Genomic DNA, 27,593 nt, shown 5'->3' on the forward strand with positions numbered 1-27,593 from the left:
CCTATCTAACCAGGCCAATAGCCGTCCAGCCTTATCCCCTATTTCATAAATAGTGTGCTGCTTACGTTGGAGTCGTGTTCGTACCCGTTCTTTCTGATGCTTAGTGAGCTCAGCCTGTTTGAGGCAAAGTTGTATCCCCAGTGAGATCTTCCTCATGTCGCGATTGTAACACGGCCAGATCGGTTTCGATCGTCTGTATGTCAGCATTCGCTACTCACCTGTGACCCGTTATCAGGGCTATTGCCTGTCCCCTCAACACTGTTTTGTATGCCTCCCACAAGACCTCCAGCGAGCGAACCGAGCCCACATTTTCTTGGAAGTACTGCTTTGTAACTGCAACCAACTCTTTCCTGATCTGCGGATTCTGTAAATAACCAGGGGAAATCGGGAAGATACGTCTTCTAGTTTTCAAATAGGAGGTGTAGGTCATGGAGACCGGAGAGTGATCGGAAATGCCTCTTGGGCCTATCAGCGCCTCTGTCAGATGGGGCAAACTATCAGCGGAGAGGAAGAAATAATCAATGCGGGAGAGACTATTGTGGTCCCCCGAGTGAAAAGTGCATGCATGGCTCCCGGGATGCTTGAACCTCCATCCATCCGTAAGACCTAGCGCATCTATAAAACCAGCCAGCCGGGACTTACCCGCCCCTGGCACTCTGCCGGGGTGGCGGTCCAGCTCTTCATTCAGGACTGCGTTGAAATCGCCCCTATGATAAGCTCCCCCTCAGGCAATGTCAGCAGAAAAGCACTAAGGGCGGGAAGAGCTACAGTATGAAGGGCAGGCGGAATATATACTGTTACTACATTGAATCTCCTCCCCTCCCACAGGCAGGAGATGGCAGCAAACTGACCCAGCGCATCCTTCCAGACCTGCTGAACAATTAAAGGGAAGCGCTTGCGCACCAATATACCCACCCCTCTGGAGCCAGATGAGAACTCAGAGTGCACAGCCATTGTGTATCCCCAGCGGTCCATAGCCTTACAGGTCGTTCCCACGAGATGCGTTTTCTGGAGCAGCACCAGTGTCGGCGCTGCACGGTGTACATATTGTAGTACTAATCCTCGTTTAATCTTATCCCCCAACCCATGCACGTTCCAAGTAAGTAAGGTCATAGGAGATACTGGGGCCATCAGTGGAGCACTAACCTCTGCCGCAGTGCCCGTTCGTTCCGAGTCATCCATTACTATCAGGGCATCCTTGTGGACCCACCTCAGAGGCATGCATCGTAACAGGTAAAAAATCAAAGCGGAGCCCAAAACTAAAAATAACAACAAAACTCACCAACTACTTCTTTTGACACAGCAAAACAATAATGGATGGGTTCGGTAGTTATCCTCAAGATCGTGGTTATGGGCGTACCCCATGGATCACGTCATTACTGCTTAGTCTTCAACATCTAAATGCGCGCTCTGGTGTGATTCTGCAAATAATGCCGATTGAACATCCAAATGTTTGCTGATGACACCCAAATAAACCTCTAGCTGAAAATGTGCAGAAAACCAAGCCAACATGTCACCATGCCTGATCTCTATGTTCACTAGTTGTAAAAAAAAAAAGCTACCAGTACTTAAATGAAGTGAAAATAAAGATTCCAGTGCTAGGAGGACACCGCGTGAGTCACACTGCCCTTTGTCTGGCCATCAGGTCCTGGATCACACTGAAATAATAGAATCTAGTGATTCCCTTTGTTTGAGAGCTCTTTTCCAACCCCCTAGTCATGGTAGTGATTAAGAGCGTCAACACATGTTGCTCTTCTTCTGCGAGAAAAATCTTCCCACTACTCCCAATCAACCAGTGGGTGGCGCTGACGAGAACCCTGTTCATGGAATGCCTGGACTACTGTAGTCATATACACTGACCAACTTCAAAGGCTGTAAATCAAGGCAGCCAGGATTTGCCCAAACCTCAGCAAAAACAACTATAATAAACCAACCCTAAAGTCCGTTTTTGGCACTCGATGGCTGACAGGATCAAGTTCAAGGTTGTCTTTAAGGTTCAAAAAGTGTACTTGTGGAAAGGCACAGAATACTTGTGATCGCATGCCACCCACAATGCACCAATCAGGAATCTATGCTCAGCGATTGCTTATCTCACTAACCAGCCAACCTATAAAAGACTGAAACAAGGAAGCAGCTCCTTGTGAGCCTGTGTCCCCGCGCAGTGCTATGTCCTGAACCCAAACCTTGCACCCAAATCAAACTACAAGTGGTTCAGCAAATGCTTAAATACCAAACCTTCAAACAAAGGTGTGGAAAAGGCGTCACATGAAGAACATCAACAAGGTTCTCACCTCCTACATTAGACATCAATGTCACACATTCATCATCAACTTTATTCAGACACCATTAAAAACACCATCAAAACATTTCACACAAACAGTTCATGAAACAAAGTAACAGACACTTTTGACAGATCCATATTAAAAGCAGTTTCATATTATGCCAGTGGCCCAAAATTAACCATAATCGCAGCTGGACCTAAGCCTAATGGCAGCCCTTAAAAAAGCTGAGAACGTGTAGTACTGTATTGCTAGAGAGCAATTGTGAGAAAAAAAAAGCAGGTCTAACATGCCTAAAACTAGCTTACTTGAGAATAGGGATAATAAAAGACTTTCTTGGAACCTCGTAAAAATGACAAAACATTAAGAAGTGAATCATATCCTGAGGAGACTTTCTGTTGCAGCACAGGGTAAGAGGCACTGCCCTCTGTATGCACCACGGGGATGGACCAAAAGATAATGAAAGCGGTCTCGACAAAATCGAGTCAATAAAAACGGTGTGGTTACTTTTGAACCATAAAAGATAGGGCTCAGTTGATGACACCGTCTTCAGCAGGGAGTATCTTCGAACACTGGGCTTCCTCAGCTCCACTTTTTTTTTGCAAAGCAGACAAAAAAAGAGTTCATATTATTCCCTACAAGTGGTTAATGCATTAATAGTAGGGGTCCCCTTCTTTTCAAATTGTCTTCCTCAGCTCCACTTCTTCCCTGGCCCACGTACGCATTTTTAAGAAGTCCTTCTTCACCCAGTACTTCTCCCTTCTTCATATTCCCTCTGGGTTCTCAAAGAGATCAGCCCTTCCCATGATGGTAAAACTTTCTCTAAGATATTTTAACCAGCAAATACGGTTATAGTGGTCAAGGGAAAGACAATCACCTAAAATGTCCTCACTTAGGTCAGTTCTCTTCTTCATCCAGGTTTTTATCCACAGTTATTGAGGACGATAAGCCAAAACATGTTCTTCATGGGCTATAAATCATGGAATACACTGCGGTAAGCAGAGAATCCGTCTCAAAAAGGTATTTTCAACAGATTGCACTACATCATGCTCGATATAGCCCCAGGTCTCACTCCCGTAGGTGACCTTTGATATACATTTAGCTTTACAGACCTGCAAGAGTGCCCCAATCGGTCTACTTCCTAGTCTGGAGGCAAAGTTAAGAACAGCAGCAATAGCCCTAACAAAATCACCCACAATCAATCTTTAAGATGCCAATGCTTGAGCAGAGGAGGTTTTTTGACAAGACTTTAAGCGGTGTGGACTGCCTAAAAATGGATAGTCTGGGCCACAGTATGAGTTCCCATTAATCCTGATGGGTCAGGTCATGGTACTTATAAGAAGCAGTAAACCTCACAGCTGGAGTAACTGATGCTCATGGTATCGGTAGTTCTATGTGGTATGGAGGGGGACGGGGCTTCAGAGGGCATTAGAATAATGAGTCAAATTCTGGCCACCTTGAAATAGAAACCCCCATTACTAAATAAAGCTTCAAATTAACAGATAAATAAATATGGCAGTTTACAGAATACCTATGCTTACCTAAATTTCTCCTATGACTGACCATTTAAAAATGCTGCATCTTTGACAGCGAATATCACCTTTTATGCTTCCTCCAATTTTCTAGTTAGCTGCTTGAATGAACGTTAAGGTTACACGTATGGTCCATCAGGGTGTTAAGGAATTCTAGCCTCAGTCTTACAAGAGCCTTGGGCCACAAACTGGTGCATCCCTAAATTCGTCTAGAAAGGAGCGATGGCAGAATTTCAGTCTCCATCCTTCAGACCTACTTCCTCCTTATCAAAAAGTTCAAGACAGATCTCTTTCCTATCAAACTGTATTTGCTAGCTGTGAATCCTCAGCCACATCTGATGTGCTATCTTTGTCCCAGAGGATCTCCAGAATTTTTCTCTTTTTAAGGGAGCATCATCATCATAGGGTTCCCTTAAACTGTAGAGTAAACACCGTGTGTAGGTAAACACTGGATGTACCCCAGGATCGAGAAGATTCTTAATTGATCTTCCCACATTGCACCCTTGAGTGGGTTATCCTCAAACTGCTTTGTCCAGGTATTGGGTAGTGACAAGTCTGTGTCTAGTTTTGCAGCTGTATTGGACTAGCAAATATCTACTGGCCTGACCATGTAAACTCAGTTCAATGACCTTGGGTCTTTCTTGTTTATTTATGTAAAATGGGTGTGAATGTTCTAGATTGCAATAATGATAGCAAATACTGGAATGAGTAACAGCGGAAACATGGCTGCAATCATCGTTGATACATCAGCCCTTAGATAACTGCAAACAACTATTATTATGAACTGTGAATTTAACACGCAAGATGGCTGCGGACCACAGAAAAAATATATGGCAACTCAGGCCCCACTTCTTCTTTCTCTTGTTCCATCCTCTCATTCTCATAACAGGGGGTAAACATGGCTTGCTGAAAGAGGAGACTCTAAGGAAGGAATTTACCTGCCTGGTGTCAGGTAAGCAACAGCCCCTTGCCCAGCCTCCTTTCTGAGATGGGAACTCTGACCAACCTGATTGGTTGGGAATCTGAACTTGGAAAATGCTCTGGCTCCGTTTGACAGTAGGCTGCTGCCCAGCTTCCAAGACCCGAGCATGTTAAGCTGAATCCCTACGCCAGGAACAGGGCAATGTTCAACACAATATACCAAACAATGTATTGGGGAGCTCTGCAACACAGATCCTTCAACTAGAACAATAAAGTGCTAATCAACATTTTAATTGAGATTGGCATAATACAAGCAACTGTGAACTGGAAAGTTTCACTTAAAGATGCAGTGGAAATTCATAGGCTTCCTCAGGCGAGCATGCATAATTAGGGCAATTATTCAACAAAGTCATACCACTGTTTGAACCACTGAAGTCTGCTGCTCTCTTATGGTTGACGTACAGTCAATCAATCAATCAATCAGGCAAATTTGTAGAGCGCGCTACTCACCCGCTAGGATCTCAAGGCACTGGGAGGGGGGCGAGTTGCTACTGCTCGAACAGCCAGGTCTTGAGTTGTTTCCTGAAGGAGAGATGGTCCTGGGTCAGCCGTAGGTGGGTGGGGAGGGAGTTCCATGTCTTGGCCGTCAGGTAGGAGAAGGATCTTCCTCCGGCGGTGGATTTGCGAATTTGTGGAACAGAGGCGAGGGCGAGGCTGGCGGATCGGAGCTGGCGGGTGGGTGTGTAGAATGTGAGGCGGTTGTTGAGGTATTTCAGGCCGTCGTGGAGAGCCTTGTGTGCATGGGTGAGGAGTCTGAACGTGATCCTCTTGTTGACGGGGAGCCAGTGCAGGTCTTTCAGATGGGTAGAGATGTGGCTGTGACGAGGGATGTCCAGGATGAGTCGTGCAGAGGCGTTCTGTATGCGCTGGAGTATTTTCTGGAGTTTGGCTGTGGCTCCAGCGTAGAGGGTGTTCCCGTAGTCCAGGCGGCTGGTGACGAGGGCCTGGGTGACCGTCGTCCTGGTTTCGGTGGGGATCCACCGGAAGATCTTTCGGAGCATGCGCAGGGTGTTGAAGCAGGATGACGAGACGGCGTTGACTTGCTTGGTCATCGTGAGGGAGGAGTCCAGGATGAAGCCCAGGTTGCGTGCATGATCCGTTGGCTTGGGTGCGGTGCCCAGGGCAGGGGGCCACCAGGAGTCGTCCCAGGCAGAAGGGGATGGTCCCAGGATGAGGACTTCCGTCTTGTCTGAGTTCAGTTTCAGACGGCTGAGCTTCATCCATTCCGCGACGTCTTTCATTCCTTCCTGGAGGCTGGATCTGGCGGTGGCGGTGGCGGGGTCGTTGGTGAGGGAGAGGATCAGCTGGGTGTCGTCACCGTAAGAGATGATGTTTAGGTTGTGTTGGCGTGCGATGGCTGCGAGAGGGCTCATGTAGACGTTGAAGAGGGTGGGGCTGAGTGAGGATCCTTGCGGAACGCCGCAGATGACTTCGGTGGCCGCGGATCGGAACGGGGGAGGCGGACTCTCTGGGTTCTTTCGTAGAGGACCTAGATGATCCACTCCAGGGCCGCTCCTTGGATACCGGTGTTGCTGAGGCGCTGTATCAGGGTGCGGTGGCATACGGTGTAGAAGGATGCTGAGAGGTCTAGGAGGATGAGGGCAGCAGTTTCCCCGTTTTCGAGCAGGGACCTGATGTCGTCGGTAGCTGCGATGAGAGCGGTCTCGGTGCGGTGGTTGGCTCGGAAACCGGACTGTGAGGGGTCGAGGGATCAGTTTGTCGCAAGGAAGGTGGAGAAACATCCAAAAGGCAACTATCACCATGACTTTGTCTGCAACAGGTGAAGTCTTGCTCCTACCAAAAGAATCACAGCTGAAGGTTTACAGCAATAAAATAATACAACAGAAGTAAAACCGTGCAAAAACTTACCACAATAAATGGACAAAACTGAATTAAAAAAAAATAAGCATGGAAATTCGGGAAAGAAATGAGCTATGAAATAGTTTAGAACATATTGGTGCGAGAGTGCAATTCCGATTTCTTTTTGCAATGCCGCGATAATCTCAAAACAGCATCTGAAGCCTGCCTGGCTGCCAAAGGCAAATGGTAAATCACTGGGCAACACATCATGTTGTTCCCAATTTGAACCAAGGCATAAATGCCACATGTTAGGAGAGGAACCAGGTCCCAGAATTATTCAGGGCCTAATTCAGGCTGTGCCTAATAGGCCACTGCTGATCTTTGAAAGTACATTTGCAGCCACAAAAAGGCAGCACGCGTTACCTAACACTTAACTTGTGACTAGTTACGTTTAACACTATTGTGTTTTCAACAGCACCAGTTAGATCTACACTTGGGGTTAGTCTCATACTCCAATTGTGTAAAACACAAGGGTTGAGACAAGTGAATCTGTGGTTATCATTAAGAGAAGTAGAAGCAAACTTCAAAGCATTTGGCCACGTCGTGTAAGTAGCTACAACTAGTAGTGTACTGCAGCCAGAACTGTAGAAGAACCACCGCATGTGTACCTCTGATATTAGGAGAGCAAGTTCATCCGACTGTTACTCAACAGGTTGTCAATCTAGTCAACCACACATTTCAATCCTCAAACAGGTGAAGAGTAGCCCCTAGGGAGGTCATGGCAGTTTCCAGTTCATGTAAGGAGCAAAATTCTGATTGGGATATGGCAAATTGGCAGCAGTATTTAAGACTGGACACAGACTAGCAGACGGTTGCGTGTTCCTATACTTTTCTTAATAATGGAACATTAACATCGGTTATTAATTGGCCAATTGTTCAACATCTAATACAACTCCTTATGCAAGCAGCCTATTTGTTTTGAGAGGCGTAAGGTTAACTATTCAGGAAGTGAAGAGTTGACTATCTAAGCCATCATCTATGTATCTCAGCAACTAATGTTCCTTGAATGAGTTAACAGTGGCATGGATCATGGCAAAGATCGTCAAATGTATCCGGTGAGTGATCTGACAATTAACGGAAGGCACAAATAGGAGAAATTTGGGGTTGCCTGAGGGTTGAGCTGTGGATTGACTAGTACTGGAGTTACAGACGTTCACTGAAAACTCACCTATTCATTTACCGCTATATCTCCACACGGGATTCACTATAATCTGCTAACATACAGTTTAATGTAAATGATCCCAAGCCATAACACAGCACTCCCCTCCGTTTAGCTCTTCACTGCTCTCTAGCTAGTTATACACGCTATAAATACCTAGACGTTTATATATACATATATATATATTCATACAAGCACTGGTGTGATTAATCTGGATGGAAGAGGTTCAAAGTCCTTGCTTTGCTCTTCCCAAAGGCCTGCCTCAAGGGAGGAAGAGTTAAGAAGTAACAGCACCTAAAGTTCATAGTTCTGTGTTCATTTTCTCGGTAATATTTCATTTTTCATCGTCAACACTGCTCTTGGACATACCATTTGCAATTCGAAGTGGTAACCAGATCTGCATGGTCTTGTTTGTCGCGCTTGACAATCTCCTTTATTAGCTGCCTCTCCACGATATGAAGGGCACAGACTATGCATAGTACCAAAATGAACTGCTCGACTGTGAGTCATTATGAGACAGCACAAAAGAATGGGCGTGCAAAGTTTGCCAGAGCCTACTGTGTTTAAATAGCTCTCTTGACTGTTTAGAAGGAACATGGGAGTCAACATCCATTACTATCGGGGATGATGAGTGATTCAAAATGGTTCAGATCATTATATCTATCATGCTAGTCTCTTATTTTCAAGGTCTTTAAACAATGACTGTGTCGGATTTCACCATTTTAATTCCACAAATGGCCGGCTATCAGTATGCTATGCCAGCCCTCCTACCTATAGTGGTCATATGTCAACACTGACTTAATATTAGAGTAATATTTCCCTAGCTTCTATTTATATTGGTCTGGCTGTGCATGTTCCTGGATGTCCAATGCCTATTTCACTGGTTCCTGGTTAAGGGGACCTATTTTACAGGCTTATCACTTTCCTATTCCACTGGCTGCCACCTATCCAGACATTTCGGTATTGGGTTATTGGGTTCTTCGAATTTGGTAAACATGCTCAAGGCCAGTGTTGCTGGTTCATGAATAAACTCTCACCCTTTTACTACTACGCAGGTTAGAAACCAGCTCATATGCTCAGTAATTAGCTATATATCACGCAGTGGCCAAAATTATATGAGATGCTGCAACAATTATCCCAGCATATTTTATGTTTTTATACCACTGTATATTTTTCTAAAATCGTTTATGTTCATAGTTATTAAAAACTTTTTCTAAATGCACCAACTGTATGCACTGTTCTTCCCATCTATGTACACAATTTATATACCAGACAATATAAAGTTAATCGTCTCTCGGTGCATAAATAGCAGGTTTAACCAAACCAGTGGTACACATTTTAATCAAACTGCGTAGGATGAAAAACTGAGTCGGTCAAAATGAGATTCCGACAGGAGGTTTGCAAGATACTAACAGTTTTATTCAGCAGGCATTCAACCCATCAAGACCTATGAAGCAAACTAATTTCTCTTCAGTGAAGATAACATATTAAGGCTACTGTAGAGAACTGGGCTTTTGTTGAAGTTATCCCTCACGTTTTGTCCTATTTTTAGCTACTCGATGCTGAATTTCGAATGATAGTGCACCGAGGCCCGCTAATCACTCAGTGCCAGTGCTCTTTCCCTAAAACACGGTGTTGTCTAATTGTGCCACAATTGGCAAAGGACTTCAGCACTCCTGTATCTTCCTATATAATGATACTTCAAGTACCATTTGCAGGGATACTAAACAGGGGCTGTAACCGCTGAGTGAAAAAACAACATGACATACTCCTGTGTCATGCCAAAGTCACTGTATCCAATATATGTTAAATTACCCCTTAAGCAGGCCTTGAGCCCTAAGGCAGCATGCATTATATTTTATGCGAGGACATATCTGCATGAGCAGATATGCCCCTGTGGGATCTAGTTCTATTACTAGATATTGCAAGTAAGCAGGGAAGCCATCTTAAGGTATCTACTGGGCACAGGTCGAAACGAATTACCCAGCTACATAATGGCTTCACTGAAACATATGGAGTTCAAACACCTCGTATTAATAAACCTACACTGATTAGAGTGATGAACTTGAGAACACATACTTAGAGGTACTCCCTGAAACCTATCAGCCCTCTAGTGTGCTAGCTGACTAGTCCAGTCCAGCTTGTGGCCACATATGAGTTTCTGACCCCCAGGGGACACTCAGAGGAGGTTAGGAACAATGCCTGCACTGGAGAGAGGTGTTATCACCTCCTCCTCCAGGAAGGCTGGTAACATTACCATTCCAAACAGAGGGCTTTAAAGAGCCCACTGCCTTTTGGCATGCAAGTTTGGGTTCTCTCACAGGAGAAGATGCCGGCTTCGTGCCCTGAAGTCATCTGGCACCAGGACAGGTGGGGAACATTTGCTTATCAGGAGGCATGTTGCACTGCAGGCTGGGCACACCTATAGTGACCCAGTCTGATGTGAACACAACTTTAGAACTGCCTACATATTTTGTGTGGTGGAATTAGGAATTCTGGGCCAGGGTGATGCCCACTTCCCACAGGAGGTGGTCATCTAGGCAGTGTAGTGACTCCAGGTGTAAGTAGCCCATTGGCTACTACACCTCACTCCTCTTAACACCCCTAAATTGAGTATTTAGGGGACCCCTGATAACAGGACTTCAGATTCAAATGAATCAAGGGAAGGATTGGACAAGAAGAGTCCCGTCACAAGAACCGAGGAGAAATGGCTGACTTGGCGCCAACTCTGCCAGCCTGACTGCTGCCTCCAACAATCGTGGAAGCAGCTGAGTTGTCCTGCAGCTGTGCAGTCTCCAAGAAACTCGGAGGGCTGCCAGTGGATCACCAATTGCATGAAGAAATTCCCTTGGAGTAGAGGAGCTACTCCCCTCAGCTGCAGGCACCAAAGACGCAAGGTGTGGTCCTCCAGGCTCCCACTCCCCGGCCAGTCGGACGCAGCAGTTCCCCATGAAGAGGACCATGCACTCCTGAATGTTTGATCTGTCTCCCCATTGAGTGGGAGGCCACCAGGACCAACCTGAGCCACACAGGACCAATACACAGATACCAGACCCCTAGCAGCAGCCAAATCTTGTTGTGCCCCGCCCGGACACCAACACTGAGGAAGACAAAGCTGCACGTCGAGGGACTTTAGTGACAGTGAGACCCATTTCGTGAGTGGCCCTGCTGTCCTGTTTGCCCTTCTACAGCAGAAATCAAGACAAGAGTGAGTATGCGACCGCTGACGCCTCAAAACACCTATGCACCAGAGCCCGAGTCCAAGGGAGGTGACGCTGCCAATGGGGTCCTCAGACCAACAAGAGCTAAGCCCACACTTAGGTTTGCCGAGACTGGATTTCCAGTTGCTGCCTTTAAGCCACTTTCTGCAAGCCCTCTCCAACTGCGAGAGACTCCTGCACCAGAATCCGACCCCAAAAGACACCACTGCACCCAAGCCCCACAGCCCGAGGAGAAGTGGACCAAGGTGTCCATGTGTGTGAGGATCTCAAGGGTCAAGTCCCCCTGTGGGTTCCCCAAGACTGGTCCTCCAGTCCCAGCTTGCAGCCTCTTTGTAACTGGACCATTCTACAACTGAAGTGAATGGGTCACCGAACGCTGTGACGTGCTTCTGCACCCAGACACCCTAGAGCTTTTTGAGGGGACCTATTGGTGTGGCCTTGGACCTTGCCCCATACTCACATCAAAACCTGAAAAACAGTCCTGTAAGTCACTGGCAAGTGCCTGAATGCAATACACGTTTTTCCTCCATAGGATACCATTACTGATCCATAAAATGCACTGTGTCCATTTCTAAAAACTGTTAAAACAATTCATTACTCCAAAAGTACTTACCGATTCTGATGATCTTGGTAAATTCATATGAAAGTGGGTGTTATTTTTTCTAATTGGTGTCGGATCTTCCTCATTTCAGCCTTTTAGAATGAGAGACTATTATCAGCCATGCATCCCATGAGTGCATGTTTTGCCTATCCTAGTATTGAAATACTGTGGGCCCTTTCTATGAAAGGCCTGATAAGCTAACATTCCAGCCTTGAATACAATTCTATTGCCAACCGGAAACAAGTGAAGCAGTCTTAGGTATCAGGGCGTGGAGGTTTGCCTGGTGACTTCAAATAGGAGGCATGCTGTGGTATTTTGCACAACTAGCAAGTCCTGAATTAAGTAGCTGGCAGACCCAGATACAAAACATTGGAATAGTCCAAACTAGATAAAATCAGTGCTTGGACAACTATTTTCTGTGTTTCCCAAGAGAGACAGGCCAAAAACGTTTTTAGCACTTTCATTATCCAAAAACACATCTTCACTACAGAAGAAACTTGGGCCTTACAAGAAGGATGACAACCAAACAGCACCCCTAAATTCCTAGCCACTTCAATGGGAGATGGGAGAGGCAGACAGTACCATGGCCAACATTCAGTCCATCCAGGAAATGGATTGGGGCCAAAAAGCAGAATTTGTCTCTTGTCCGGAATGCATTGCAGCGGATTATTGGATCATAGCCAGCTGACAACTGCCCCCATACCGGCTGAGAAAGTCTCCTTAGCTGAGGTGGAAACGCCCTCATAAAAGACTGAGTATCATCTGCATAAGAAGTGATTTCAATGCCATAAGATTCCACTAAAAAAGCAACCAGGGACATATAGATGTTGAATAGGGTTGGACTCAGTTTCGACCACTGCAGCACTCCACACTTAAGAGTCTTGACATCCCAAAAAATAGGGTTGCATCCAAAGTGCCTGCTCTCTGAGATTCAGAAAAGGGAGTAAACCACATCAATGCCGATACTCCCACCCCGACTGCTGACAAGCATTGGGAGTAAGATATCATGGGATACAGTGTTGAAAGGTGCTGCACAAAGAAGTGAAAACAAAGCATTAACATTTGAGATAAGAATGAGAGATAAATACACACTTAGTGGCTGATTTGTACAAAGTGAAACCAGAAAACCTGCATTAATCGTGGCTTCCTCGCTAAACCAAATTGTGTAACCTTAGGGAAATATTTTATTTTACCAATCTCCTTTTTATTACTATGGCATTTATGAAAGCACCTTCAAATATGTGAGTTCAGAATACCAGCTGTACAAAGACATACTGTGATTAATAGGCTAATATCTATAAGAATCTGGACCAGGTACAGGGTTCAAATGACAACTATCTTTCCACTTAGTTCACTAATGGCACTGTTGTGAGGGTTGGGGTGGGTGCAGGAATGGGTCTAAGTTCATGGTTAAAAAGTATTAATGTGAAAACTTCCACAAGTTAAACATATGCACTTTAACAGTGATGTTTCCTGTATGATTTAGATGGCAAACATTTTCCATGCTACGCTCGTGCATGGGCTCGAAGAGCCAAGCCTGACCCTTGTTTCAGCTCTGGCTCAGTTCGCCCTTTTAATTTGTTGGCTTGCCCACATCTAATTTTGGATCCTAATGCACCAGTTCTGACCCATGAAGGTTCAAGCTGGTAAGCTCTTCATTATCAGATTTTAACCCAGAACAAGATTAAGGCACAAAAAGGTGAAAGAAGGGCAAACAGATTGAAGCAAAAGCAGTGACAAAGAGAAAAAACATGGATGCAAAGGAACCAGCAAGAGTGAGATAGGAGGGCAGTGAGTATCTGGTGGTGAATGAAGGAGGCTCAAAGTAAATTAAGATTAGACAGCCTTGGTATTTGGTAACCCCGACATTCGTCAGCTCCGGAGGTTCGGCTATGAGCTTTTGAGAAAAATAATGGGTCTCGCCACTTTTATTGTTTTTTATGAGTCAAGCACTGCTCCAACGTACTTTGTTCGACAGCTCCTGGTTATAGGGTGTCTTATCCCAACATCTTCAAGTAAATAAGCTCCTTTTTTGGACCCAAAGAGAGAGCTTAGAGAAAACTGGGCCAGGGAACTTATTCTTTTACATATTACACACTGCTCTGGGCTAAAAGTTTCTTTTCTCACCAGCTCCTGGTTATAGGGTCTCTTATCCCACGATCTTCAGTTAAATAACCTCCTTTTCTGGACCACAAGAGAATTAAGAGAATCTTGCAACCCACCATCCTGCCCCACTGACTGTTTCTCGTGGTGGAAACTTCTCAGATAATATGTGCTGATGTAACAAGGCAACCCCATTTCCACTACCTTTCTTCTCACTTACCTTACAAATAAGCACTTTGTTGTTGTATTGGTGAGTAAACTGGCACAAACTATCCGCATCATGGGGAATGTTATCCTTCAGGTGGTTCATTCCATTCTTGCATCGAATCCTACCAGATGAAAACAAAACACATTCAAAGTAATGATCAATACGAATTCTACATCTTTTAGCAATTAGTAGAGCACAGGAATGTTAAGACCGCGCTCCTTTTGAGGTTTTAGCGACACAGTGATCTACAGGAGGAGGGATGGGGAAAGGCTGCCGTTTGGCCTGCTATACAGGTTTTGACTCTCGTTTTCCTCATCCAAATTAATATATTTTGGAGAGGCAGGATAAAGAGAGAAGCAGAGGCTGTGTAATAGGATAGTGTAAGGTTGTGAGCAGCTGGCCTATACCAGTTTATACAGGCGCTGCTGCTCTATTGTTTTCAATGGAGCTCTCAACATTCCAATATTCTGATCATCCTTTCAACCACAAGGGCACGGTTTTTAGGGATTGCTGTTACTTGGTTGAACCGATGGAATCAGCTGATGGCAACAAAAGTGAAATGGAAGGAGCTGCAGCCTAGTTGTTAGAGCTGCAGACCTTGGAGCCTGGGGACCTAAAGTTCGAATCCTGTCCTCAGTACTCAGCCCAGCATTGTGTGATTTTGTGTAAATCACTTAAACTCCCTGTGCTAAAAACAATTAATGGGTAAAATGTATTTGTGAAATTCCTACTTCAAGTACACAAGCTAATATTGTCTTTCTTAGACCCCCTCCCCATTTAATGTACAGTGCTTCGTAGCAAGGTTTGTGCTATACAAACACCAATTCAAACATACAAGAGGGGTCTAATTCAGACCTCATTCAAAGGCATTTGACTATCTCTGCTGGCTTCAAGACAAGGTCAGAGAGTTTGGGAGATTTAAAGACTAGCTAGTGCAGACCACACTCTGGCACCAAAAAGTATGACAATGTTTTTCAAATGTTACAAAGGAAAATGTATTTCATTTAAAGGCATAATTGTAGTGTTACCTGGGAGTCCATAACATGGGAAGAAGGGGTAGGAACTACAAAGGGGGCAGGGGCAAGAAATGTGAAAAAAAGAAACAGGCAGGACAAAAAAACTACTGAGGGGCAGATGATTATAGATGTGTGATTATGATCTGTATATTTACATCTACGATCAGCTGCCACCCAGAACAAGTGCTATAAAACTCTAAAAATAAAATAAATAGAAATAATAGAAGCACAAAAAATGTCTTTTGGATCCTTCAGGATTAAGACATAACGGCAGGGTGCAGGTATCAGAGGGATGTTAACACTGGTGTTGCCAACCTTATGCTCAACATTCCAAAAACGTGATTTTTGAAGAGAAATACAAAGATGTAAGAAAGTGAAATCAAGACTGACACTTTATTTAAATGGCCACTGGTAGAAGGAAGAAGGGCTAGTAAGTATCTTGCCAATAAAAAGACGCATAGGTTGTCTTTACAGTACTCTTATGGCACTTGTAAGCGAGTTCTGTTTTAAAAGATAAACACAGTGATGAGTTCTTTTAAGTGATGTCTCAGGAGGCCACAGTACTCACTGGCAGCTCAGACAGACGGAAGAGCAGGTGAAATACTCATCCGGGAAGAAGGAATGAAGAGCAATTTTATCATCCTGGATCTCCCCACAAAAGCGGTCACTCAGCGCCTAGAAGACACAAGGAGGAGAATGACCATCAGAAATGACACACTCGTACAAAGCGTAAGGTTGCAGTTTCAGTATCAAGAGTCCGAGAAAATTACCAGTGTGAGATAAAAGCATGAGCAGATGACTCAGAAAACTGTCATTCAAGTAAAAAGACTCACCACAACAAGATCATTTTTACATTACATTTTTATAAACACTCCATGTTTGAAGTGAAGGGCAGCAGGGAATTTGGGGTCTGTTAGAATAGGACTCAAATCACTGAAACTGAGCTCCATGAAACCGCAGGTCATGCGGGCGGGGGGGCATTAGTTGCCAGCAATTTTGAACAACACTGGGTCTCTTCAACGTGTACCACTGGAATGTACTGATCAAGCTGTATGCACCAGCGATGCTGTGGAACCCTTTCCCACTGTCTGCTGCTCACAGAGTACACACAGCACAAAGTGCATCAGCATTTATGCGATTTGCCTTTGTAGCCAACCCTAAAAGCAACACCACAGCTCCAGCTGAACCCACCATCATAGCAACACACCAGTCAACTGCATCCATAGATTCTCACATGTTTTTTAAGAAATGCCTAATAAGAATTATCTTCTAGGTCAGAGAAAAGTATACAACGTAGAATATGCTCAGAAAAGGAACTTCAGGGATTCCCCTTACCCCCAAAGGTCAAAAATGCTTCTGGCAAATGTTAGGTTCTAAAGCATGACCTTCTGGGACGCACCACAGCTTACCACACAACTCTATCACTCAGTAAAGAAGTACTATGCACTTAAAAGGAAAATTCTAGCAAGGAATGGCTGGTGATGTTGAAATAAAGAACTTGTGATTGATTCCACACCACATTTTAACATATTCTACTAGAAGTTTTTGTCCACCAAACAATTTATTGATGAAAAACTGGAGGAAAAGAGGGCGAGAAATGTCTGTAAGTAAATTTTTAAACAGAATAATTCAAGGAGAAAAGAGGATGACAGGAAGAATTAATCTGGTAGGTTGTAACACTGAATGCAACAAAACAAACATGTAAGATAAGCAACACAAATCATTAACGGTTTGCCTGGGTATTGCAAAATAATCAATCGACAACAGTGGAAAGTTCATCCTAACAACACATCATTGTTGTTTTTTTTTACCTTGACAAGATTATAACAGGCAATCTTCTCCATTATGAAGAACTGTTTCATTCCCATTCTGTCCGCCAGCCAGCCATGTTATAGGCTTTAACTCCCACACAGATCCTGGGAAGAAAGCCTAATACATATATGCAGAACTGGCAATCAGGCTCGGCCACAAGACAGGTTTTATGTCATGAACACTTGATGACTCTAGTCTCGGATCTCTTGTGCTATTTAAGCATCCATTCAACTCTCAATGATTAGTGCAAATTACAGACCACCATTCATGTCTGTTCACAGAGCAAGGTGAAAACAAAATGGAATTGGTTGGGGCTTTACAATGATAAGAAGGAAAAAGGAGGAACAACCAAGTGCATCTATGACTTTGACTGCGGGATGACAGCAACAGCCAATGTTCTCAGCAGCAGGTTAGAATGCAAGTAACACGGATTTGTTTTACCTTCAAAGCACTATAAACGATGGCTGGGGGTCTGGGCGAGCGAGATGAGGTGTCCTTCACACTTTGCTTCACCACCTCCTGCAGCCTGGAGAAATCAGTGGGAGGGACGACTGTCTGCGTGCCGACGTAGCGCATGGAGCTGAAGGCATCAGCAGTCAGATTCAGATCATGGAACCTCTTCTGAAGCTGCATCTCAGCAGTCCCTGGGGTTTTGCTGCCTGTAAAATGTATCCAAATTAGTTTCATTTCAAAACCTTGTATGACAGGCTTTTTTAAAGATTCCATATACAACTATGAGATTAGACATGTTGAATTACCCACACAGTCCTTCTGTGCAATCAAAGCTAGACACATTTGGTAAGGTCAAAAGCCCATGACAAGGTTAACTATGCAAGCGGTTATGTTGTCACTAATCCTTCCAACAACGGACTCTTTGGACCAACATGAAAACCCGCTCAGGGGATCAGTCGAAGCCTACCCACAAGTATTCTTTAGGTTTATTTGCTACAATAGCTGCAAAATACTTCATCTTCCAAAAGCAGACACAACATTGCCACAATCACTCTGTTCTCTACCAAGAACAAGCACATTTCTTGCCTTCTGTTGCACCCTCAGGGTAGCAGAGAGCTTTTTGGATGCTGGGAATTTACTATTCTAACTTCAGTCCTAGAACATTTGGGAATACTGTCATTTCCCCCAAACAGCTAAGGAGGCTTATTTACTATTCTGACTCCAGGCTATAAAATGCTGCTCTGGGGGTGCTGCTTAAGCCAAATACCAAGAAATATCTAATATTGTCCCTCCCCCCACCAAGGTATCCTTCACACTGGAGCATGACATCTGAAGAAACATGACAAAACCACCCCAAACTATTGGAACTCCACTGGGCTCCCCCTCCCAATTCAAACTAATCTCCAAAGCATCATGACCGCCAATGTCCTCATCTGTCTAACATGCTCGACTTCTTTGGTGTTTTTTCTGTATACTGACAGCAAGGACACCATCAGACTAGAGACAGAGAACAAAAGAGAACGCGCATTGGCAAAATCAAAAGGTCTTGCCTTCTGGACCTATTGGCTTTGCTAATGTCTTTTGGAGGTGCTGTGCAGAATCAGGATGCTAGGCAGCACTGTTAGAATATATATATATTTTCTTTTTTAAAAGGCACGATGGCGGTTGCCTCATTTCACTGATGCGCGGATATGTCAAAACGCAAGGGCACACGAGCGGAATGATGCAGGTGCTTTTTGTTTTATTTAATTTTTTGTTTACTGATCCAAGATAGGCAGATGCCACTAAGATTGGTAAATACAAAAATGAAGACTTTATAGCACAAAAATGACAAATAAAAAAAAAGGTCAGCGGATGTTAGACTGGTGGAAAAAGAGGAAGGAGGAAGATGAAAAGCAGCACTTGGAGGGTGGGGATTAGTACAAGAGGGAGACACCACCACAGAAGTGCTTGGGCGAGAGAGAGCAACACAGAGCACAGGGTGGGGTAAAGAAGCACATGGACGAGAGAGAACAACACTGAGCGGGGAGAGAAGACAGAAAACACATGTACTTGTGACATGCTTGAGCAAAAAGACATGAGAGAGCAGCAGGGAGAGGGAGGAAAGCAGGTGGACATGAAAGCGCAACACGGAGCAGGAGAAGAGGAGAACAGCACACGAGGGAGACAGTTGGAAAATACATGCACTCTCGGGGAGTGCTCAAGCCAAAAGAAAAAAGTACTTCCCTAAAAGTAGGCAGTGAAAGGGCACAAGAAAGAAAGGTAGGCTACAAGGGAGGAACAAACACATGGCCAAGGAAAGACATCAAATAAGAAGAAAGCAAAGGAGAGTGACAGTATCGCCAACTGATGGTAGGCAATGAGTAGGCTTAATCCCAGTGTATGCTCTTGGTAAGAGAACAACAGGTCTTTTGAAGCCAGACAGCATACACTGCCTAATAGGCTCACTTAAAAACAAGGTGCCTGGTCCTCTCCACCTATGTACAGAGGTTCTGGAACAATATCCTCATATCTTATCAGGACTGCCCCAATATGAATACAATTTAGAAAAGAGCTAAAAACAAGCCTCTGTAGAGAACACTATATAACAAATAACAGGCCACTGCTCTCAGTACCAGCTACTCCCACCATTCACCTGCAGACTATACATCACAGAGGTACTGCTGCGTCTGGAGAGAATTCAAAAGTTGTGGAATCTACGGCCTAATGTTGTCTATCAGAATACAAGTGCATCTGCATTGTGTGGGGCTGGACTGCTCATTGCGCAACAGCTAAAATTGCTGATCTACAAAGTACTTCACCTTGAATTAAACATTGATTTTGCAGCAGGAGGAATCTTCCCCAGTGGCATATTTTGCGGCTATTTATAGCCTATTAATCTCGTACAGCAATAGCGGAGGGAGGGAGCTATGCACCTTCAGCAAATGCCTGTGTGCACCAAAGGTTCACAGATGGAAAACTCAGTGGAATGACTCAGCTGTTCAAAATTCCCAATAGAACAGCAGTACGCAGACTGGGTAATGGTAAAACTGATCATTTACATTGCTGCGAAACTGTTTTCTTATACATAACTAAGACAATGTACATCAGAAATGTATCAAACTGCAATATGTGATTATTATTATTTTTATTTTAATAATCTGGACAAAGTAACAATTTAACAGTACATAGCTGGTTTTACACACAAGGATGTTCGATTCTGATATCAACAGAGTAGAAAAAAAGCATGTGGCGACTGCGAATCACTGAAAGACACGTGTATTGTTTTCCTGCAGGTCCATCATCTCCAAGACATTCACAGCACCTTGTATGGAAGCTTTTCATACAAGCCAATGAGCTAGTGTGGTAAGAAAGAATGTTTTGTGTTTGTGTGTGCTTCTGATATACTGGTGCTCATGCAACCCATTAAAGCAATGCCCACAACCGGAGGGCCTCAACATTGCAGAGTCAGGCGTGACAAACTACCTGCGAGGATATGGACTCCTGCATGCCTGTGGAGTAGAGAATCTGAGTAAATGGGGTAAATGGTCTGGAAGAACCCAGTCAGGTGGAGTTTGTTGCAGAATGCGCTTACGTGCACAGCAAAGGTCCCAATACCCAGCGCACTGTGGGATGAGCTTCAAGTCTGCTCCAACCAGCAGATGGGCAGCAAGAATCGTGATCCATTTTGGGAGGACCCAGGTTAAGGAGGGGCTCTTCCCAAGAGAGGGATCAAACTATTGGTGGGAGCAAAGGGATACATAGAGCACTATTAGGCTGACCCAAGGCAACAACAGGCCATCCCCCTTGGCATTCCAGATCTTTTCTCCAACTCTGGACAGAGCTGCTGAGAATGAAACACTGTCTATAACCAGCATCTGCTACGAACTAAGTTTCCACCCAAGACAAATTACCAACCTAATACCACCTATGTGGGTGAATGGACATAAATGAACCTACTCCAGGAATCAGGTGGTGAGGTCTGATGAGACCTTTGACACAGGTAAGCCTCTTCCCCCAATTCCAATTGTAGAGTGGAGAGATCTGAGGCATGCTTGGTATGTGTTTTTACTATGGCAATCACCACTGAGTAGTTATGATTCAGCCACACTTTCCACTGGAAATACATTTTTAGGTCGAGCCTAGCGCAGGGCGCATGCACTGCTCTAGGAGAAGGCCTCTAGGAATCACTTCAGACTTTCTGCAAACTTGTGAGTGTGGTGTTCGATTTTCCACACATGCTATTGGCCTTTGCATGTGGCTTTTAAAAATGAAAGCACACAATTGGCCAAAGGCGGGTGCATGTCCGACCTTTTCTGAAAATGTTTACTCCCACAGCGTTTAGCTGTCGGGAGTGAGTAGCGGCGCGCAGCCTGCCATTTGTTGTGAATCCGGTTTCATTTCAAGACCGTGCAGCTTTCCTTACAAGGCGCGTCTCCTCCACCCCGGCCAAGAGACAGACTTCACCGCCACAAGAGTGCACGCCTCTTTTCCAGCCCTCGCATTCATGACAATAAGATACTAACAAGGCGCGTCCCCTCCAACCCTGCCAAGGGACAACCCCACCGCCACGAGAGTGCGCGTTTCTTTTTCCAGCACTCGCATTTCATCTATGTCAGCACTCTCTTCCTGCACCGATATCTTTGTATTAGTAGGTTATTGTCAAGACATTTGCTGTACTCTGTAGTTGGCCTCTATAGTCATATAGTCGCCTCTTTTTCGATACCATCTTAAAAATGGACCGCAACTTTTAACATTCATGTTTTTTCATCACTGTGGCGAGTGCTTCCTTTCACATTTCTGCGTAGCTGTGGTGCGTGCTACCGTTGACATCTCCGCACAGTGCACAGCTGTGGTGCGTGCTTCCTTTCCCCCCATTGCACAATACACAGCTGCGGCAAGTGCTTCCTTTCACCCCACTGCACAGTAATGGCATGTGCTTCCTTTCACAACACTCCACAGTGCAGATATGTGGTGTGTGCCTACTTTCACCCCAGTGCACAGCTGTGGTGCGTGCTTCCTTTCACCTTATTGAACATTGTACAGCTGTGGTGGGTGCTTCCTTTCACCCCACTGCACAGTGCACAGCTGTGGTGCGGGTTTCCTTCACCCCGGCTGCATGTCCCCCTCCGTCACACCCACTTGGTTCTTTCGTTTTCTGTTTAATAAACAAATTCCACACACAGATGCCAGGGTTTCCGATGTTAGCATTTGTGAACTCAATGAACCTCGCAGTTTTTCTTACAAGGCACGTCCCCTCCACCCCGGCCGAGGGACAGACCCCACAGCCATAAGCTGGATTATAACCACAACATCACTCAGCACCACCTCAGCATCACTCAGTACTACCTATGTATCTTTCAGCAGCACATAAGCATCACCTCGGAACCAGCGCACCACCACTTTAGCATCATCTCAATACCATTCCGGATCACCTGAACATCACCTCTGCTACTACTCACAACCTCCTCAGCATCACTCCACACCACTTCAGTTTGGCATAAAAATTTAACATCTATTAATTCTCCACAAATAACTCTCCGCTACTCCTATCTAATTAAAATGATGAATCTACGCAAAATTTGGCAGATGTATAGCAGTTTTAGCTTTATGTTGCCTATGTCAAGGCTTGAGAAGATCCGTTAAAAGTGTGGGGGAGATAAATAGGAGGGAAACAGTTCAACATACTGATAATTATGGTGTTGTTGGATGAACCTGCATAAATTCTGGTAGACAATATTCTAATGAAGCCCAGAGTAAGGCTAAGCATGTCCTATGACCCATTGTCGCTGTGTATGGCCAAAGGGCATTCAGTTTGGCTGATAGCCATGTACAGAGTAGAATGGTTACATGCAGGTTAATGGGGTACATAATAAAAACCCAATTAAATTAATTTAAAAAAAATAGTTACTAGTTCTTTATGGTTCAGCAAAAAGCCTGTTACAGTATGCAACACACAATTCATACCATAACTCAGGCATCCACCATGATCAGTACACTCCTTAGTAGAGTACATGTAATACAATGATGTGTACTTGAGAAAAACATGGCAGAGGTATGAGTTATGGTGTGCATTCTGCATTGCACATCAAATCTAGCAGATTTCAGGGATTTTTGTTATTTGTATTTGCTGAACGATAAGTAACTTTTTACTGTGGTGTTTAGGAGTTGAGGCTCCATACCAAATCCAATTTTCGTAATCCCTTTTAAATTTGTACTCTTGACCAGTCAGCACCAAACTTGGAGAACACATGTGCCAGGGAGGACATTTTACAGCTGGCCAATTTGGTGCAGATAAATCAAATGGTGCAAAAGTTATGAGGTCTCAAAATCGTTTCTCCAAATGCTTAGAAAATGGTATTTTCCATTGGAAATGTGTGTGTGCACATCAATCAGAAAAGAGAGACTGTCATCAAATATTAGTGGTACAACACTCTTTCGGTCATTCAGTGCATTTTTTTGTTTGGTAAACATTTGTTCTGTTTTGGAGATCGAAGATAAAACGCGAGTATCTAATTCACATGTCTAAGTCAGTCTATTTTTAACCTTTTCCATGCTCACGAAGGCTCCACGCCGTCATGAGCCACGGGCGGCGTGTGCTCATGACGGCGTGGAGCCGTCATGCAACTGCTGCTCCACCTACGTGGCACTAATTCCCCGCCTGTGCGGGCGAATTAGCGAGTGGGCGGGGTCATGTCGGCTCCACGCCGCCCGTGACTCATGATGGCGTGGAGCCATCATGAGTAAGGGAGCGCCACGCCCACCCCCTAGCCCCGCCTACACCACGGCCAAATTCGCGCTGCGGCGAAAAGGTTAAAAAGGGTTGTGAACGGACAAAACATTATGCGTCAACAAGAGAAGCCCGCTGCCACTGCACAATAGTGAGTGCGCAACGGACACCCCAAAAACGTTTTCCTCTTATTGTTTGCAAACACTGGAAGGAAAATAGGAGGGGGAAAAAAACAAAAACTGGCTTAGCAGGCGATCCAAGGCTGCAAGATTCATAAGCATGCATCTAAGCCTATCCACTTATGAATAATCTTGCCGGCTTATTTGTCAATCTGGAGAGATGTAGCAAAGAAAAAGGCATTCACCTCCGTTGACAGACCAGGACCTGTGGGGCCAATAATATTCTCACCAAGTTTTGTCTAAGGGTGGGTGGAGTTAATTTCCAATCCAACTCAAGGAAGACAAAAATGCAACTCATGACCTTCCACCTTACCCAAGACCACATCACAATTTCAACTTCAACCGGGCCACACTGAAGCTGCCATCGTAGGTGCCCCCAAAACTTATTGGGCTTGTCAAAGTATAGGAGGGGTTAATAATGAGGGGGAATGCCCACTTCCTTCACCTCACCCAAGATACATGGTCCTGTGGCCTTGCCAAAGGGCAAATGGTTAAAAATGACCTCTTCCCCTCACCCTGCTCGAGTGAGAGTGACATAGAAAAGAGAAAGGAGGGGGAGCAGGAGAATTGCCACCCACCTCTGCGAGTTGTTCCCAAATGGGAACAGTACAAGGGTGTGTGACAGGCGACCCGGACCCTCTGCACGTTTGGCATCCACAATGGTGAAGTCCATGAAGGAGTGGGTCGCCTGTCAAGGGTTGTCTGTCATCTGTCCTTGCAACGTGTTCCCCAAACCACAGGAAAGATTTTTGAGAATGAGCCCAGAAGTTTTGGTGGTGTTTAACCTGCACAGAGCGGTTGCAGAGGCAAGGCAGTGGGCACAAACCTATGATCAGGCAGGTCAGAACATAGAGGTTGCAGTGGAACCGGGTCACACAGAGTAGCGACAGAGGGACAGGCCACCAAGAAAAGAAGCAGGGTTGGTCGATGGTACACAGGGAAGCAGTGAAAAGGAGAGAGAGGGAGGCACACAGAGAGGTTGCAGGGATAGGACAAAGGGGCAGCAGTGGCCCAGACACATACAGAGGGGCCACTGACAGGTGAGAGCACATAGGGAGATGTAGGGGAGGCGGAAGCGAAATAGAGGTACTGCAAGGGTGTGTGAGGGCAACATGTAAGGACTGCAGGGGCGGGGCACAGCGGTACACAGACCACAAAGGCATTTACCAACCAACAACATACGCCAACCTATCAGCCATACTACATCCACCCAACTATCAATCTAAGTGAAAACACCCACCAAAATACATTCACACATCCAACATGTTACGCCAACACACCAACCACTATAGCTACCCATGGCCTGCAGCATATGCCAACACTCACACCATCATCCTCTAACATACCCAATGTCATAATCCAACAAACTCACTGTGATGAGTCAACACAGTCACTGTCATATGTCCACAAAAGCAACAAGGTAGGTCTGCACATGCACCATCAAACATTAACAGAACCACCAACTGACAACAATACACTCACCATACAGCCATACAAGCAATATGATAAACCAAAAACAGCAATTACACACCAATATACCCATTTTTAACGGTCCACAAAACAAACATCAGAAGCCAGAAGTCATTATTTTACTCCAATACACCCATCATATTCCAACATATTCAATGTTATATTCCAATGCATCCAACATTGTCCATATACACAACCCGCTACAAAGGCCAATACATCATCCTTCACATATATAAACAAACGTTCTGTGCCAGAACTCCCACCCTCAAATGCTAACATACCCACCATCATACATCAACACACCCACTTTCATACAGCCACAAAAGAAATACTATAAGAATACACAACCAGACAACGATGACCCCCCTACCCGTGATTTCCACCGAATTATCCTACTGTAACCATTAGTATTTTTGTATTCCACTGTACCCTAGTCATTGATTATTGCCGAAATGTACCTGATGTCGAGATTGTTTAATAAAAAGATTTCTAAAAAACAAAAACAGAATACACAACCAACATTATGGGTCAACAACATCATCCTTATACTCCAAAAAAGCCACTATTATATGACAATATGACCATCTTCATATAGAAGTCAACCGACCAGGATTTGGCAACATACCCAGTATCATTCAGCCACCCACAAAATATCATATCTAACCACATTCCAACCATTACATATCTGCACAAACACCAGAGCAGTCCACAGATGCCCACCGACCATTACAAAAAAATGTTTAAACACCTACAAATATACATCCAACATAAAACACCGATACCAACCACAACTACAACACACATCATTCTTTGTGCCTCTCTTAACTTCTAGGCCATTTGGAAAAGTGGGAGTGGGCTAATCCTCAGCTTAGAAAAACTGTTCTCTGTTGCCAAATATGCTAGAAGCCTGTTTTTAGAACCACATTTTATGGGTCTGCGGTTTTTCATGTATGTGTATTGTTTTCTTCCCTCAGGTAATCACTTTCGCCTTCTCTAATGCAGATTCCTCCCCCAGCTTTCCTTCTCCCGGGGCTCCACTGTGCCTCCTGTCCAGAGATGCTCCTCCCTGCCCTCCTTACCTCTTCAGAACTCCAGTACAAGCCTTTCTTTAACTACTGATCGCACTGATGGAACTTCTCTTTGTACTTCTGCTGACCTAGAGGCATTTGGAAAAACGAGAGTGGACTGCTTCACATGCTACATTAACTGTGCTCTGTGTCTGCAGCTGCAAGAAGTCTGCTGTAGGGGATGCAGTTCCATCTATCTTTACTTTTCTTCCTGAATGTGTATTGCTTTTCTTCCTAACTCACTGCTGCCGGTTCAACTGTATTTCCCAACCCCTTTTGCTCCTCACTCCCTTCGCCACTTTTCTCACCTCATTGTAGCCTTTTCTTTGGGCTATGGCTGCACTGAGAGAACTTGTCTTTGTGTCTCAACTGAAAAAGAAAGTGGGAGTGGGCTGCTGATCATGCTACTGTCCTAGCGGAAAATATGGAAGAAGGGTACGTTTCTTTTCACCACACTGTCTTTTTCTCATCCCTAAATGTCAGTCGTAGTATTGAAGAAAGTAGAAGTTGTCTAGGAGGAAATTCCTGTAGGGCAGGTTAATGCCTTCTCCTGTAACAGTAGAAAGATGGAGGATCTCGGTTATCTAAGAAAATGTACTGGGTTTGCTTAGAGAGGTTTTTTTTTTTTCGAGAGTTTTATAAAGCGCGATCTAGACCCGAGACATCGGGTATCAGAGCGCTTTACATGAGCACTAGTTTTGTTACAGACAGACACATTCATTTTTTGCTAGGCACGGGAAGATTAAGTGATTTGCCCAGAATCATAGGATGTTGAGCGTCGTTGCCGAGATCGAACCCGGTTCCCCAGCTTCAAGGTCGACAGCTCTAACCATAAGGCTACATCCTCTCCCCAAGAGTTCATGACAGAAGGGTAACACACAGCAAACCAATTTGTTGCTGTGCTGCCTGGGGGGCACCCTACCAAGTGCTTTGTCCCTCATCCTCGCATGTGTAGGCCTGGCTCCAGTGTGAGCCATGATCTTGCAATGGCTCACCCAAGTGGTCCTTATTTGCCTTTGAGAGCATGAAAAGCACTTAAGGCACATTCTCCTGTTCAAACTTTTGGCCTTTATGACACAAATAGATGAAATCTAAGCCTTTAAAAGTTTGTGTAGTTCTTGCTATAGCTGGCACCTTGATTCAGCTTCCAATTTGTTTCTTGTTCTTGAGGTATAGTAGTACAGCAGCAGACCGTATCCCTGCCTTTAAAATTGGAGCATGGTTATTGCTTATGTTACTAGCTTCCATTTTTAGGTCTCGCCTGTCGATGCGCATGCGCATCGAGCAAGCGAGACTATAGGGGCTCATCCAGACTTTATCTAACTTTCAAGGAATCGTGGCGATTCCTTGCAGTGCCCGTGACTTTTAAGCTCAATGCGCATGTGCATTGAGCTTAAAAGCGCGTGCACAGCCGCCCGCATTCCTCCGACACCTTTGAAGTGAA

General features: G+C 44.8%; 1 protein-coding gene across 2 annotated transcripts in view; it reads right to left on the reverse strand.

Moving 5' to 3' along the window:
- The window catches only part of LOC144781516 (zinc finger FYVE domain-containing protein 1-like), a 120,735-nt gene that overhangs the window by 46,844 nt on the left and 46,298 nt on the right, over positions 1-27,593 (reverse strand). For both annotated transcript variants that reach the window (XM_078660407.1, XM_078660406.1), the window contains exons 3-5: positions 17,214-17,431; positions 15,529-15,635; positions 13,957-14,065 (exon numbers count right to left, since the gene is read on the reverse strand). In XM_078660407.1, the coding sequence (XP_078516533.1) occupies positions 13,957-14,065; positions 15,529-15,635; positions 17,214-17,431 (434 nt within the window). The remainder of the gene's footprint in view (positions 1-13,956; positions 14,066-15,528; positions 15,636-17,213; positions 17,432-27,593) is intronic.

This window comes from Lissotriton helveticus, chromosome 9 (assembly GCF_964261635.1).
Source record: "Lissotriton helveticus chromosome 9, aLisHel1.1, whole genome shotgun sequence".
Taxonomy (NCBI): Eukaryota; Metazoa; Chordata; class Amphibia; order Caudata; family Salamandridae; genus Lissotriton; species Lissotriton helveticus.